At 38.1% G+C, this 16,252-nt stretch overlaps 1 protein-coding gene across 10 annotated transcripts in view; it reads right to left on the bottom strand.

Moving 5' to 3' along the window:
• The window catches only part of HDAC9 (histone deacetylase 9), a 998,074-nt gene that overhangs the window by 413,612 nt on the left and 568,210 nt on the right, over positions 1 to 16,252 (bottom strand). For 6 of the 10 annotated variants that reach the window (XM_059933969.1, XM_059933959.1, XM_059933962.1 and 3 more), the window contains exons 8-9: positions 8,832 to 8,963; positions 3,537 to 3,652 (exon numbers count right to left, since the gene is read on the bottom strand). In XM_059933969.1, coding sequence (XP_059789952.1) covers positions 3,537 to 3,652; positions 8,832 to 8,963 — 248 coding nt within the window. The remainder of the gene's footprint in view (positions 1 to 3,536; positions 3,653 to 8,831; positions 8,964 to 16,252) is intronic. The other 4 variants (XM_059933965.1, XM_059933967.1, XM_059933966.1 and 1 more) reach the window with 1 other exon arrangement.

Raw genomic sequence — 16,252 nt, 5'->3', positions numbered from 1 at the left:
TTTACCTAAGCCTCAAGATCAGCCTGAAATACAGCCTTACTTTCCTATTTCCTAAGCAGCAAAAAGGGAGTAGAATCCCATTTGTTTACATGGGATCTGAAAGAATTAGGTGACATGCTTTTCTACTTCCAGGTCACAGAATAGAGAGTCGATTCAAATGTACACTGTTACACTATTTTAAGCAAAGATGGTAGAATAAGCCTATTTTATAAATGGTAAAGTATGCAACTAATTTGATTTTTGAAAGTGTAATGATGTGAATTTTTCATACCCCCAAATATTTCTGTTGGTATGACATCACATGCTATTATTAATCTTAGAAGATGTCTGTAAACATCATACTAAATTCAAAATGATTAATCCAAAATTGGCTGAAAAACATTGTTTTTTGCTCTTTTCTCTAGTTTAGGTGGAAATATTTGGTGTTACAAGACAAGGATATTAATTTGCTGACAGTTTCAGTCTGAATTCTGCTGTCTCCTCACCTCTCCAGTATGAATTATGCTACAGACCTCTGTAAATGCAATGCAGCAGAAAACCACATGTTAGCCATCAGGGTTGAATTTTTTGTTCTGGGCCACGGAGAGGCTACCCATCAGTGCATAAAGGTCTGCCCACCTGGCCTTTTGGATCATAGTTCAGGCACACAATTAATTCATTATGAGGTAAGTCACTGCTTGCTTTTGAACTAGTCTTTCCAGCTTTGGAGGTGAACATCCTGTCACTGACCTGAAGAAATACCTCTACTCTTTCAAACTCCATTCAATCACATTTCCTTCTGTTTTTTTTTTAAAACTGGTGGGGGTGGAAGGAAAGAATATGTCAACAATTAGCTGAAAAGCTGGGGCATATAAACAGATATTTGTGTTTAGGTATCAGCAAAAGGTTTTAGGAATATAAAACAGATTAAAATAGTAAAAGCAAATTCCTTTAATTTACATTCTCCACTGTATATATTTTGAAATTTAATGATAGGGTCACACAACCTGGGACACTCAATTTAATTTAACAGGTTTTAAAAAGCTTGAAGTAAAGACAAAATCTCACCTTTTCCCATTTATAACCAGTCTCATGAATATGTATTGCTTGGTTGTTTCTTGATGTTGTACTAAGTGCTATATGCATAAGTTTGTATTTATAATGAAGGGTTCTATGTATCTTCATCTTTAGTAACAAACCATGTCCCCCACTGCCTTCCTCCCCCTTGAGAGGTAACCACCATGCTAAATTCTGTGTTTATCACTCCCTCGCTTTTTTAAAATATACTTTTATTACATACGTTTTTTCCGATCAAAATACTGTACTGCCTGTTTCTGAACTTAACAAAATACTATCAAGCTGTAAGTGGTCTTCCGCACCTTTTCGCACTAACAATGCTTTTCTAAGAATCATAAATGCTGTTGAATGAATGTGGTTTAGTGTGTTTTCATTTTCCAAGGATACAGAATTCATCCAGAACCTATTTAGAACCCAGACCTTTTAGTGTTTCTGCAATTGAAACGCATTCTTCAAACTGAGAGGAAATGGAAATCTAAAGTTTTTTAGAAATATTTGTGACCAAGTTGTTCTTTTTCTGGAAATTGATTAAAGGGTTGCAGAAAACTCACTGATATTGAGATATAACTGTACTAACAGAAATACAATACCTGTAACCAATAGTCCAAGAATCCCACTTACATCTATGGCCACAAATATATGTGAAATATTTATTCCACCTGGTATCATGTTTTAGAAAGAAAAATGAAGACGAGAAAGGGACAATAGGATGGTAAGAAACAAGAAATAGATGGAGGACAGGAGAAAATGTAGCGGCCTGAATTGTATTCTTCACATAGCTGAAAGATGGTCATAAGCAACAGAGCATCTATCTATTCTGCGCATTTTCCTTGGAAAATTGAGGGAAAATTTTGAAATCTAAAATGAATGTGTATTCCTCTAGAAAGAATTTACTTTTGCTTTTTTCCAGATACCTAGGGAACTAAAAATCTGGGGCACTTTAAATTAAATTAACAGTTTGAGGTTATGAAAATTCGGGCTACAACTAGCTTCTGGTTACAACTTCTCCAGGAGACTCTGCCCCTGCTCTGGTCTACATCAAGACACCTCTGTGGGTGGGGATGAGGGACTCACCAATGTCGCACAGATATGGGTCTTTGGGTCTGAATGGTTTCCTGTTAGATTACCCTCTTTGGTCAGTACTGGGCTTTGCCTTCTCTCTCCCTTCAGAGTTATGTGAGGCTCTGAACACCAAAACTCAAGACTCAAGTACACAAATGTCCTCAGTGAAGAAGTGACTTCACTGGCTCCAGTCCTTTCCTTATCAGGGACAACCTTCCCTTATATTTTGGCCAGATAATTTATAACTTATAAATAATTTATTATACATGTTATGTGTGAATGTATGAAGTTACAGACACAGATGTTGGCATAAGGTACAGAAGACATTTCTGTCAGTCAAGCTAACCGTCCAAAATCAACTAGGTTACCCCAGGAGACAGTGAAGCAAGTTCCCTTTGAATAAAGAGTGCTCTGGTGGCAGTCTGATAATCACATATCAGGAGAGCTACAGAGATGATTCAGGAATCAGAGATTTGATCAGTCCCTTTCAGCCCCAAAGGATCATGACTCTATAAAACACAATGGAAGAAGCATGTCACAGTTATATATGGAAGTTACTACACCAGCTTCCCCTGCATAGAGCAGTGCATGGTAAGGAGGCATTATAATGACAGAAGAGAAATATTGAGAATTTCAGTCGATTGATGGTGACTCCAAAACAGCTGATTCCACAGGAGTGGCTGTTGCCTTTGCTTAGCCTACTACAGAAACTACATAGACAAATTCTTGCTGACTCACAAATTTACTTTCCTATATTGCTGTATCACTGGTTTCAATAAATCATGTGCCAAAAAACAAATGTTACTAAAGTTGACTGCATACAGTCAGAAAAAAAAAAATCATGTGTTATTTCAGACCAGTTTCCTTTAATCTTTCATTTTTCAAGGACAGAGTTCATATATCATTTATCTTTATATCCCCACTGCCAGGCAAAATGACTGGCACACAGTAGGTCCTTAATACATGTTTGCTTAGTGGAGCTCTGTGTTCCTCAACTATGATACTTCAACAATTTTCTCATTACTCTTCAGGTCAATTGGATAAAACACTTAACTTGTTTCGGGCAACTGTTCTTCTGAGAGGTTTGCATGACGTTGTTTTACTTACTGATGGGTCTACTCCCATCAGGATAACCAAGAACCACGCAGAAGGACTTCTGAGTTGCACAACTGCTGGGAAGTATATACTCAGCATCACTAAGAGTGGTTTCTTTGAGGATTACACTTCAGTATTTTCAAACCATGACTGTCATCCAAACTTTGTAAATCAGATTGAGTTTACTCAATTCCACACATTATAAACCTCTCAGAAAAATAACTAAGAATGGGTGGCTTTAAACTTCAATTCAGAAATATCACTGCGTTTTAGCGGGCTAATCGAGGATTAACTTTTACAAGAACCAAAATAATGAGTCTTACCTCAGCCTGAGGAGTAGGGGGCAAAACCGAAGTCTCATTTTCAGTAACATTACCAGTTGGCCCATTGTTTGGTGAACTGGGGCCAGACCCTGGAGAACTGCTACTGACTGAGGATTCTGAAAAACATTGTCAAGTACGAATACACTCATGAAAAACATACAAAGATGAACTGCAGTTATACTCTAAGTAATATACAGAAACGAACATTGTTTTTCTTCCCCTACGTGAATGACTAAATAAAAAAACTGTGAAAAATTTTGGAACATTTCTGAATTTCCATACCACATTTTTTCCTTTGTTTTCACCGCTAAAAATACAACGTAGTATTCATTAATTTTACAGAAGTAGAGATATCCAGTTAGAGAGGATTGTAGAAGCTTTTGATTGGGGGGGGGGGGAAAGAATGTAATCTTCTCTTACTTGCTCTTGTGCTACTGAAAAAATAAAGTAATAGAGATAATGGACTTGCATAATTCATAAAAACATGCCATCAACAAATGAGGCCTGGAGCCATTCCTGTTGTGTGTGGAAAAATTGCTTATATGCTATGTTATAAATGGCTCTTTATTTAATTTACTAAGGCTGTACCTTATTACAGCACATCTTAGTCAAAGTTGTATGAAGAAAATACAATAGAAGATAAATTCTCAATATTGTATTGATGGCCTTGTACAACATTGGCTAACCTTAACTCTACCCAACTTATTTTCCAGAAGATGAGAAGTTGCCTAAATTTAATATGTTCAATTTTAAACACCAATATAACAAGAAACTCATTTTAGCAAGAGTTGGATAACAACAATATAGATCATCTCTGTCATCTTCAGATATAAAATTCACACACATTTCAAGTTACAAAGGAAGTAATGCACTTACTAAAATATCTAATTAATGAAATAGAAACTTTCAGTTCCTAGAAATATAGCTAAGAGAGGCCATCTTATCAAGCCTTGGCAAATTATCTGTTGAGCTCTAATCAATCCCCTATCACCTTCCATAGTTCATGCATTTGAACATTTTTCTAGGTGCCTCATCCTTATACCTTGTCTACTCAGCTCTGCACAAATGATCTTGGCCTCACACTTCTCAGAGACTGACAACTTCTGACATGATTTCTATCAGTGACTTTTCTTTCTACCTCATGATTTTGTTATCCACACTCTCCTTGCCCGTGTCAAAGTGAAAGCATTTCTCTTCTGCTTCCCGCTCCAATGCGGGCACAATCACCCTCACCCATGACCCAGTCCCCTTAACACTTGCTTTAGAATTCTGCTCCAGCAATTATTTTGAATCTTCAGGTCCTCCTTTTCCACTGGAATTGTCCCTCTAGATGAAAGCATGCTAATAACTTGTGAGAAGTAGTGTGCTTGTTCTTCGAGACCCGGCAACCTAGCTTGCTCACTGTGGACTGCAATCGTTCTCTTGAACACCCCGAAATTTGAAGGCTTTTGACAAAACAGTTCTCATTCTCCTCATCCTTTCTACAAGAAGATTCGCCACTTCCATGTTTGTTTTTCCATCTCTCTGGCTTTTCCTCCTTCGACCAATTCCTAAATGTAGATATTCACCGAAGTTTGTAGCCTTATCCTGTTTCTCTTTCCCTTGTCAAAATCACTCAAAATTATGACATCATACTATCATTTTTAGGCAGAACACTCCCATAAAACTTTTATTTCTTGTCTTTCCTTCTCATAATTTCTAGCCTGAATCCCTTTGGAATACTGGACCTTTTTCATCTCTTTTTATATGTGTATCAAACTCAGTGTATTTCAATATTAAATGTGCTCTGCTTACCTCTGTTTATCACTACCCTTACAGTCATTCTCATTCCCTTCCCTACTCCAAATCTAATCAATTACTAGATTATTTTGTTTTGTTCTTTACATCATTTCTCATCTACTTCTGACTACAATGATTTCAGCTTAATCCCTCAGCCCTCATTATTCTCTCATGGACTATAGCAAAAGTCTCCTGTATTTCTGAGTTGCTACAGCAGTCAGTCTCTCCAAACTTTCCTTAAACTGTTGCCAGATGGATCATAGCAAGACAACTTTCACTACGTTCCTCTGCTCCAAAATGGAGCCTAACATTATTTTCTACTATTGTCCTTTCTGAACTCTGCACTCAGTCAAATTTAAATCGCCTACTCTCCGTATGTGCCGCTTTCCCATTTCATGCTTTTTTATCCTCCTTTTCCTCCACCTACTTCATTGAAGGTCCAATCCCACCTCTATACTCAAAGCCTGGCTCACATACCATCTGTCACCCGTGAATGGACACTCCCAATTTTCAGGCTATAGTTGCTTGCCCTCCCTTGGAACACCTATTACTTTCAACTTTCTACTATAAATATTTCTCTACTCAGAAGTGCAGTACCAATGGAAAGAATGTGAGACTGGTGACAGAATTCTGACCCTGCCACCTACCGACTGTGGGATTTCATCAAGTCAATGATATTATAAAATTCTTAAATACATATTGCTCACTACCTTTCGGTCTATATATCTTGCTTACATTTGATTTGTCTACTTTTATATTTGCCTCTTTCTTGTTTACTTTTCTTTTAACAAAGAAGATGTACATTAAAAAAAATACTTCAAGAGTTTCCTTCCCCTGGACTCCTAACTCTTGTCTTTCCTGTATGACTACACACTGACTTCTCATTAAAGTCCCATTTCTGTATCCTTTCTTTAAAAAAACAAAAATAAAAATGAAAACTACTTTTAAACATTCTGTCTTGTCAATTTAAAATTACGTTATTTATATTATTTTATGTGATACTTACACAGAAGTATTTCCTTATGTAGAAATCACTATGATAGGCACTAGAATTCAAGACAACAAATCCTACAACAGGATTCTACAGCATCACGCTGGATAGGGTCTGGGAGGGGAGGTAGCAACTGATTTTCTGGGAACACTGACAAAAAGCTCTGAGAAGAAATAATATCACAACTGGGGCTTGAATAAGAGCAGCTCATGAAATGGGGTCAGTGGAGAAGGGAAGAGTGGAGGAGAAGACGTTGCAGGCACAGGGATGTTAGATTTTTAAATTAACATGGCTTTGGGGGTGGGGAGGGGCGGAAAACTCTTGGCTTTGAAAAAGAGGAAGATGATAAGTGGTTCCCATGTCAATTACTGGGAAGAGAGAGGTGGCATGGGTTTGGAAAAAGCAAACACTTGAACCTATGAAACAGGGAAGAGAGAGGTAGAGGTGAAAAAAGAAAAGCAGTGGTAATTTAACTGCTATGATGCTATGGTGGTCTCTGACTCGATAGCAAAAATAATTAGTATTAAGATCCAAACAGAGCTCATCCTAATTACATGAAAGCTGGCAAAGAAAGGGGAAGGAGTACAGGTAAAGAAAGCTGTGTGTCCAGTAGTTCAGATCCTCCAAAGACATTTAGAATAACTGCAACATACCAGTTAAAAACATCTACCAAAGCATCCATGAGTCCCAGCTTATTGATCAGCAATGTGTGTCTAATAAATGTACAAGTCTCTTCAAATACATGTTTTTTTCTTCAGTTGAAAAGGGGAGTTATTAAATCACAAAATTAGAAAGAGAAAATTATGATATTTCACAAGTAAAGAAATCTTAGTAGAACTCTAGCAAATCATAACCCTTACAAATGAGAATTAATTGTTACTCAGATAAGCATTGAGCTAAATTCCACTGAAATTTGGTAAGGACGAGCAAGTGACCATGGGAAAGAAGTTATGATCAAGAAAAAGATTAATAGGAAAATAGAAAAGAAATTGGGATTAATAAATATGACCTTAAACAATAAGATTCTAAAAAAAACAAAAAAAGTAATGTATATGTTTTTCTATTTTCAAGTTTTTCTGTTATAAGAGAACCTACTCTCTCCCATTAGAAAAGTCACCTATATTTCGTTTACATTAGACAATTGATATGTTCATTATTGCTTACATTCATTAAAACAGATTCACTCCCCAACTCCCCAAACCCACCAAGGACCTCTATTATGAAAACTTACTTAAGATCTTTACTCACTAAAATACATATACGTTTCTTGGCAAAAAAAGTCTATAACTCTAAATTTAGAATTCAATTGGTCAAAATTAGTGATTATATTTGATATTGGAAAATAAACTCTAGTAAAGTAATTGTTTATTTAATATTTCTTATCCCTCAAGAAAAAATTTTCCCACCAATACTTTCCCTCAGATAAACATATTAATCTGTCAGGACTGAATAGAAGACTAAACATTTTTTTGCCCTAGTAGCCTGTCAAAGCACTGTGTCATTAGTATTCTGTACTCTTCCACCTCTGCCTCTACCTCTGCAATCTTCTCCATACTGTCTCCCTAAACTAGACACTATCATGACGAAAGAAGATATAGAAAACAAATAATTTGTTAAAACTTGTGAAGAATAAGATCTGATCTTGGAGAAATAATACCAACTGACTATATTGGTATAAGCACAATTTTCCTTGGGGATGGAGACAAATGGTTGTAGAATACCATTTCTTTATTGATGCAACCAAAGGAAATGACCAGATACAATGCATAGCTCTAAGTAGGTACTCGATAAACAGTAGTCAGTATTGGCTAGCCTTTCTGGTTCTGGTATCCCTATGTCTTCTCCAATTTCAGACCAGGTACAAATGGGACTAGAGGGCTTTGTAAGACATCAGGTTGAATTTCCTAACCTGTTCACCCCACTACTAACCAGGCAGCTAAAAAAATAAGAACTCTTCCATTTGAGACTAGTGAAAATGACAGTTTCTTTCCCTTCATAAAAGGCAATATATCCCCCTCCTGCCATAAGTCCCAGTTCACTAGTAAACACATAAAGTCATTTATGAGTTCTGTAAATTTGTTGAAAAGTCAAGGTTTTGCTGTTCCACGTAGTTTAATTTTCCCAGGTGTATTTTGTACATTCATGTCTGAGTATGGGGGAAGTGTTCTTCTTGGACCTCCCTCTGCGCATTTCTGATCAAATTTCATTAAAAGTTATATTCTCCTGGTTGGCATTCCCAAAATGGACTGCTTGTTTCTGAAAAGATTAAGGTGAGCTTTGGCATTCCCTAGTTATGCCTATTGACACACAGTTCTGTTTTTCATTCATTTCCTGTTTAACACAGTTGGTGAATGCATGGCAAGGTTTACTGAACTACTTGTGAGTTTTCAATATAATTTCCTTTCGAGAAATGTTTCTCCTCAAAATAACTTTTAATATACAACAGGTATATTTTTCTAAACTTTTTTTTTTTTCATTCCTACTAGCAGCATGTTTTACTGTATATCTGCCCAGTCCTCAATTACCTGTCACCTCAAACATTCGCTTCTTGAATGAAGTGACAACATTTCCATCCTTCCGCCTGAGTAAGGGGCTGCTTCTCCTCTCTGCCACTTTCTGTTTTAACCTGGACCGCACCTTCAAGTTGGGCTCAGAGGCTGGGGATTGAGACAAAGAAAATAGATAAAAATTAAAAAATGGAGAGCCAATCGCTCCTGTGTATAAAAAACGGCTCACCCGTTTCATAGTCCCTTCTCATCTCAAAGTAAAACCCCAAGCATGTAAATAAGGCATTGACTGTAAATTAATTAAACAAATGTCATAATTATTTTTATGAAATATGTGAAATGTTCTTCTACTTCTCTAAATGTAAAGTGAAAAAGGAGAAAAAATATGTTTCGACTTATTTTAGGTAGCAGAATTGGGATTGTTAACGGGAAGTTAAATGACTGGGTATGTCTGGGTCAGAGTAAGATTTATTACACTTCATTGTCAGTCCTTTCAATTCTCTCAAGGGTGAAACTCAATAACCACAAAAACAGTACCTTAATGTGATTTTAGAGACTCTAGGCTGACTTCTGGTAATAAGAAGACACCTCTGCAGCATATAATTTATGTCTGATTCTGACTCCTGAAATATTTCATTGTCAGTAGTTTCGAACCTGAAATCCTGGGAAAATATACTCGGTATAACAACACAAAACCAAGTAGAATCACTATGAATAAACCTTTGTATACAGTGAGTACACAATCAATTAGAAAGGAAGGGTGGCCAAGTCTTATCACTAAAGTTCTGAGTTAGGTTATATGTTGCAAAATACGAATGCACATTATTCATACATACGTTACTATTTCTTTGGTTGAACTATCCTAAATAGCGATGCTCTATAATTAGTCATTATTTATTAGGTTTTTAAGTGATTATACTTTAGAAGAATGGAAACATTGGATTGACTCTGTAGTAGAAATTGGTGATTATGATGGTGCTGGTGGAGATGATAATGATGATGATGATGATTAGGGAAACAATGTTTCTGATGACAACTAACGTTCACATAGTGATTATTATGTTCCACTACTGTCCTAAAAGCTTTGTCAATATTAACTTCTTCAACCATAAAAATCCATATGGGATAGATTCTATTTACACCTTGAATATATCAATGAAGAAACCAAAACCCAGACAGGGAAAGTAACTTGCCAAGGTCACAAAAGTAAAAAGGGATGAAGCCAGGATCTGTACCCAGGTAACCTAGCTCAACTCTAATCTTCTAAATACTGAAAATGCTGCTCTTCCACCTTTCTTTATGTATGAACAGTATAACAATTATACAACTGCTTTTCCAAAGCATTACTAATCATCTACATCAGATACAATGTTATAATGTAGCTATAATTCTGGATCAGATAAAATGATTTCTTTGAAGGAATTTTATAATTCTGCCAAACTACAGAGAGTATCAAACGTAGAACATACAATCTTTTATTACTCATTTATTTATTTTTTGTTTTTGACTTCAAAATCCTATACTTTACTTTCTTCTTTGTTCTTCTCTTTTTCCCTTTTCTTTAGCTCTACCTTGGACTAAGAATCTTAGATTTTCTTGGAACTGGATAGGTAAAATAAAAAAGTTAATTTTTTTGTGTTTTACACCTGATTTTATGCCTGAAAATACTGGAAAAGTAAAAATAAAGAGGCGGTGCTGAAAATATTGTAAAAGTAGAAAATGGGCAGGAGAGGTGGGCAGAGATCAGGACTGAGTACAAGAAGCTCAGTGACTAGAGACCTGAAATGTCTTACTTCCTGGGCCTCCCACCTTAAGGCAAAGAAGGGAAATAGTCTGGGGGAAGGATTAAGGTTCTTGCCAGACCTTCCAGGAGTCCAGAGCTTCCTTCAACTCACTTTATCTTAGTCGAGAAGGCTGAGTCTGAATTACTAGCATCCAACTTACCCATGAATAAGGGGAAAAAATGGAACTGTATTAATTTACTTAGATTCCACCCCACCCCCACCCCCGGTATATATTTATTTTTAAATGCCTTTAAAATACCAATTTTGTCTCTGAAAAGCTGTAGGTTAATAAATATATTCCATCTAAAACCCAGAAAGGAAAAAATGAGGAATCCCTATGTGCTAACCAGATTAGTATCTGCTGCCACCTTGCTTATAACCCTAGGACAAAAATCACAGAGTCTCAGACTTTAATCTAGACATGACTTTATGATGAAGCCTAACAGATTCAACACTACGGACTGGCTCTCCAGAGGAAGTGCACTGACTGATCCATCATTTCAAAGGTGGGGGAGAAAAGGCACTGTGTTTTCAGTGGGAATATGTGGAGTTGGGACCACACTTCCCAGCTACGCGATTTTCAGCGAGACTTTAGTACTATCTGAGCCTGACTCCTCGTTTGTGAAACATGAAACTCTGATACCTTCCTTACTTCACAGAACTGTGGCCACTGGATTAGATACCTGAGAATAACTGCGGAGATCTGGGTGAACGCAAAACGGAAGAAAAGGTTTACGGAATTTTTATTCTTGCTGCTACTGCTGGTGGCGGGGGTGTTACACTAGGGATGACAGAGCCAGGGCTGGGCCCCGGAGCCCCTGATTCCCAGTCCAGTCCTCCTGCTCCTAACACATTGCACCAGCTGGCCCGAGTTTCTGCAATCAAGATGAAAATGCGCCAACAGCTTGGAAAATTAGCATATGCCACTTAAACATTCTACATGAAACCTAGAATTCCATAAGCTTTTACAGGTGGGCAGATAGCTTTTGTTCCTACATGTCTATGAGAATGGGCTGGATATACAGCTCTTAAATATCTTTCAGTGACAACATTAAAAAAAAGTGAACATTAGAATAGGAATGAGAACTGGGTCCTGGTTTTGCATCTTTCAGCTACTATCAGTCCGCTCATTCATGCAAATAAGCAATGAAGATACCTTTGTAGTGCATGGAGTGAAATAGATGTGCTTTATATGCCCGCTTCACTTCACGCATTAGGTCTTTGGCTTTGGATGAATTACTTTATATCTCTAAATCTCAGTTTCTCGTGTTACAATGGAGATAGGTTTTTTTTTTTTTTTCCTTCCATATGCTCCAACAGATTCCATTTCCTTCTTTCTCTGAGTTCATGGGACCGAATCCTGGGACTGCATCACTCAGTTCTTTGCTGGTTGGATTTCATCTGGACTCCACCTATTGGTAGGACTGGCTAGTGATCAAAGAATTAAGGAGTGAGAGACCAGGTATCCTATGCTCTCTCTGCTACAGTGCTGCATCACCAGGTGTAGCTTTGTCCCGTCCTGATTTCATCTCCCTCTTGAGGGCTCTGCTCCACACCTTCAGCTTTCCCAGCACTCCAGCAACATTATTTCCTCTCCTTGCTTCTTTAGCCCTGGCTTCTCACTGTTGCTATTTTCTGGGTGCCTCAACATCCCTAAGCAGTTGTAAGCAGTCCCTTCGTAAAAGTCTATGACCCATATTGTGTAGGTTCTGTTTCCTGCCAAGACTCTGATTAACACAGTCCTTCATGTTTTACAAAGTTATTGTAGACTCAAACAAAATAATGTCTAGTAGAAGATAAACCAGTGGTTCTCAACCAGCAAAGATTGTGACACCAAGGGACATTTGGCTATGTCTGGAGATATTCTGATTGTCAGTATGGGGAGTTGCTGCTGGAATGTAGTGGGTAGAGGCCAGCGATGCTGCTAAACATCCTACAATGCACAGGATAGGCCCCCACAGCAAAGAATTATCTGGACCCAAACATCAGTATCATCAAGTGTGAAAAACCTTGGGTAAGCAATCAGTAAATGCAAGTTGTTAATAACTGTACTACACTGGGATGATCAAAGGAGATAATAGTATCTGTTGGAGATTCTCAAAGAGGATGTAAAAGAGTATGGGAAGAAAAGAAATATTATCAGAAATCAGGGAGTGCTATAGGTGGCTTAAAATATTAAATATTTCAATACACTTTATACTTAGAAATTTATTTTAAAACATTCAAAGCAAAGCTAGTCAACTTCTACTGGTTATGAAGATATGCAGAAAGATTCTCAATTTGGGGTAGGATAATATTTGAGGCACGGTGATATCTTTATCAACTGAGGACACAGCTTTGTAAAAACTAGGAATCACATATTCTATAAAGTGCAACATAAATTTATTTTCTCAAAATACACAATATACAACTTTTCTAAGTAAAGGTCCAAATCCATTGGTTTTAGCAAAAGCTTTTGCCTGCATTTCAATTCTGATTTTGAGTCACCAGATATATTAGTATCTAAGTGGTGAAGGCAAAGGTTGGAATGATAGATAACCATCATTTAGTTCTTGCAATGCTTTATAAACTCACTCCTAACATTTCAGAAGCCCACACACCAAAGCTCAGCATGATATATACCCAAGCAGTAGAATTAATGACCTATTGAGCTGACTCAGTTTGCAGTTAAGAGTTAATTCCATGTTTAATGCTCTGGTATCCCCAAAGGCTGAAGATTTCCATTCCAGTGACTTACTAATGGGAGGAAAATCCTCAAGAGCCCAGAAAGAGATCACTAGCTGGGGAGACATTCTGCTTGTATTTGAATGTATTTCATGCCTAGCTGCACTAATTGCATTTCTATTTTTACCCCACACCCATCACTCTCTACATTTCAATTAATCACAAAAACAGAAGGCAAGCTTTTAGTGCATGTGTGCCCATCTGCATGCATTTGTTTGCTGAGATGAAAACACTGCATAAAAAATTGATTATAAATATTTAAATGAAAACAATGGTAAAGAGGAGAGAACTAAAACCTTTTTCTCTTTTCACTTAAAAAAAAAGTGAATGAAGGAAACAGAAAACATGTGAAGAATGCCTTATGAGTTAAATATATTTGAATCTTTCCTCTCATACTGATCTCCATGGTGCAGAATGAACTTAGGTATCAGTGGGTATGAAAATAAACAATGGGAAAGAAATAGAGTTAGGTAGTTAGGTAGAAGAAGCACAAGTTAAAAAGCACAAGTTAAAAAATTAGGATTCTAAGGCACAGTAAGTGACAAGGCCCAGACTTGTCATTTCTCTAAGAGATTGGTGTGTTGAGCATGTATTTGAGTGTGGAGGTGTCATTTTTGCACATGTACACACATACGAACGTGGAAACTATCTTTTGCGGGAGCAAATGGGACTCTGACACAAACAAACTAGACTCAGATTTCAACGCTAACTTTTTCATGTACTAACACCCAGCAAACCTGGGTGAGTTTTTTGATCTCCATGAATCATTTTGTCATCTACAGTAGATGATATATATGGATACATCACGGTGGAAGATTAAAGGGGTAGAATGAAATTCCTAGCTCAACTGGCCATCACAAAAAAGTTGTTCAATAGAGAGATGTTGAATAAACGAATGTTTAATTGTGTCCACATATAAGACTACGAAACTTATATTAAAATAAAACAAAACGAATAAAATTAAAATGTAAGCAGAGGGATAGAAGCCTAAAAGTGGTTTACTCCTTTTGCTTAGGGCAATAGTATCTATAACAACAACAAAAATAATGATGGTCCTTTTCTGATATTTCACTTAGTGTATTTAAAATACTTTATGGTTAATAACTGACTTTCCGTACTTTCTGCACTTTTTTTACTTGCCTGTTTATAATTTCTACTCTATTTACTCTATGTCTTAAATACATCCTGTTTTACTAAGAATGATTACCTACTTTGTGCATTTTGTTTCTGCTCATTTTTAATCTTAACTTATGAATATTCTTTACATCAGTAATTTAGACAAAAATTCAATAACTACGTATCATGGTATAAAGAAGTTATTCATTCTCATTGGATATGATCATAAGGAGAAAAGAAAGATGTTTCCATTGAGTAATGATTAATGATATTATTAATTAAGATCATTAATGATCTATCAAGATTAAGTACTAGATTAAGAAATGTATCTTAATATTAATGAATATTTAAGATACTCAACAATTCCACCTCCATGTTTAGCACTACAATCATAGGTGAAGGTCAAGCTTCCATAGCCAGTGTCAGATCCCTTCTCTGGCATTGTCTATTCTTCTCTACTGGACTAGATATCTATCAGTTTATCAACCTAGCCTCCCTCTCTCCTGGATTTCTCCTGCTATTTCCCACCCACAGGGCTACCTTGGAGCTGCCATATTCTGACACTCTGTCACTTAGAACCAAGCAGGTATAATCTATGACCCATTCACTCTATTTTGAATGTCCTTTCTGAATATTAGGTTTCCTGGAGTAGTTCCTGCCCAAGTCACTTTTACACTAACACTGTAGTATTCCTTGTCATGTGTGAACTGTTCAATCAAATGATCATCACAATTATGAAAAGACACTTTGGGAACACAAGTAAATTCTCTTATCTAGTTGATCTAAAGATATAGTGAGGGAGACCTTCAAGATGGTGGAGGAGTAAGACATGGAGATCACCTTCCTCCCCACAAATACATCAGAAATACACCTACAAGTGGAACAACTCACACAGAACACCTACTGAATGCTGGCAGAAGACCTCAGACCTCCCAAAAGGCAAGAAACTCCCCATGTACCTGGGTAGGGCAAAAGAAAAAAGAAAAAACAGAGACAAAAGAATAGGGACGGGACCTGCACCTCTGGGAGGGAGCTGTGAAGGAGGAAAGGTTTCCACACACTAGGAAGCCCCTTCGTGGGCGGAGACGGGGGATGGCGGGGGGAAGCTTCGGAGCCACGGAGTAGAGCGCAGCAACAGGGGTGCGGAGGGCAAAGCGGAGAGATTCCCGCACAGAGGATCGGTCCCGACCAGCACTCACCAGCCCGAGAGGCTTGTCTGCTCACGTGCTGGGGCGGGCGGGGGCTGGGAGCTGAGGCTCAGGCTTCAGTCCGATCGCAGGGAGAGGACTGGGGTTGGCGGCGTGAACACAGCCTGAAGGGGCTAGTGCGCCACAGCTAGCTGGGAGGGAGTCCGGGAAAAAATCTGCAGCTGCTGAAGAGGCAAGAGGCCACTGTTTCAGGGTGCGTGAGGAAAGGGGATTCAGAGCGCCGCCTAAATGAGCTCCAGAGACAGGCAGAAGCCGCGGCTATCAGCGTGGACCCCAGAGATGGGCTTGAGACGCTAAGGCTGCTGCTGCCACCACCAAGAAGCCTGTGTGCAAGCACAGGTCACTCTCCACACCTACCCTCCCGGGAGCCTGTGCAGCCCGCCACTGCCACAGTCCCGTGATCCAGGGACAACTTCCCAGGGAGAACGCACGGCGCGCCTCAGGCTGGTGCAACATCACACCGGCCTCTGCCAGAGCCCCCGAATCAGCTGCTACTTTAACCCCGTCCTGTCTGGGCAGGAAACAGATGCCCTCAGGCGACCTACACGCAGAGGCAGGGCCAAACACAAAGCTGAACCCCAGGAGCTGTGCGAACAAAGAAGAGAAA

The sequence above is a fragment of the Balaenoptera ricei genome, chromosome 9 (assembly GCF_028023285.1).
Source record: "Balaenoptera ricei isolate mBalRic1 chromosome 9, mBalRic1.hap2, whole genome shotgun sequence".
Lineage (NCBI taxonomy): Eukaryota > Metazoa > Chordata > Mammalia > Artiodactyla > Balaenopteridae > Balaenoptera > Balaenoptera ricei.
Note: the sequence above shows the minus strand (reverse complement) of the source record. Positions and strands in the feature narration are given on the sequence as shown.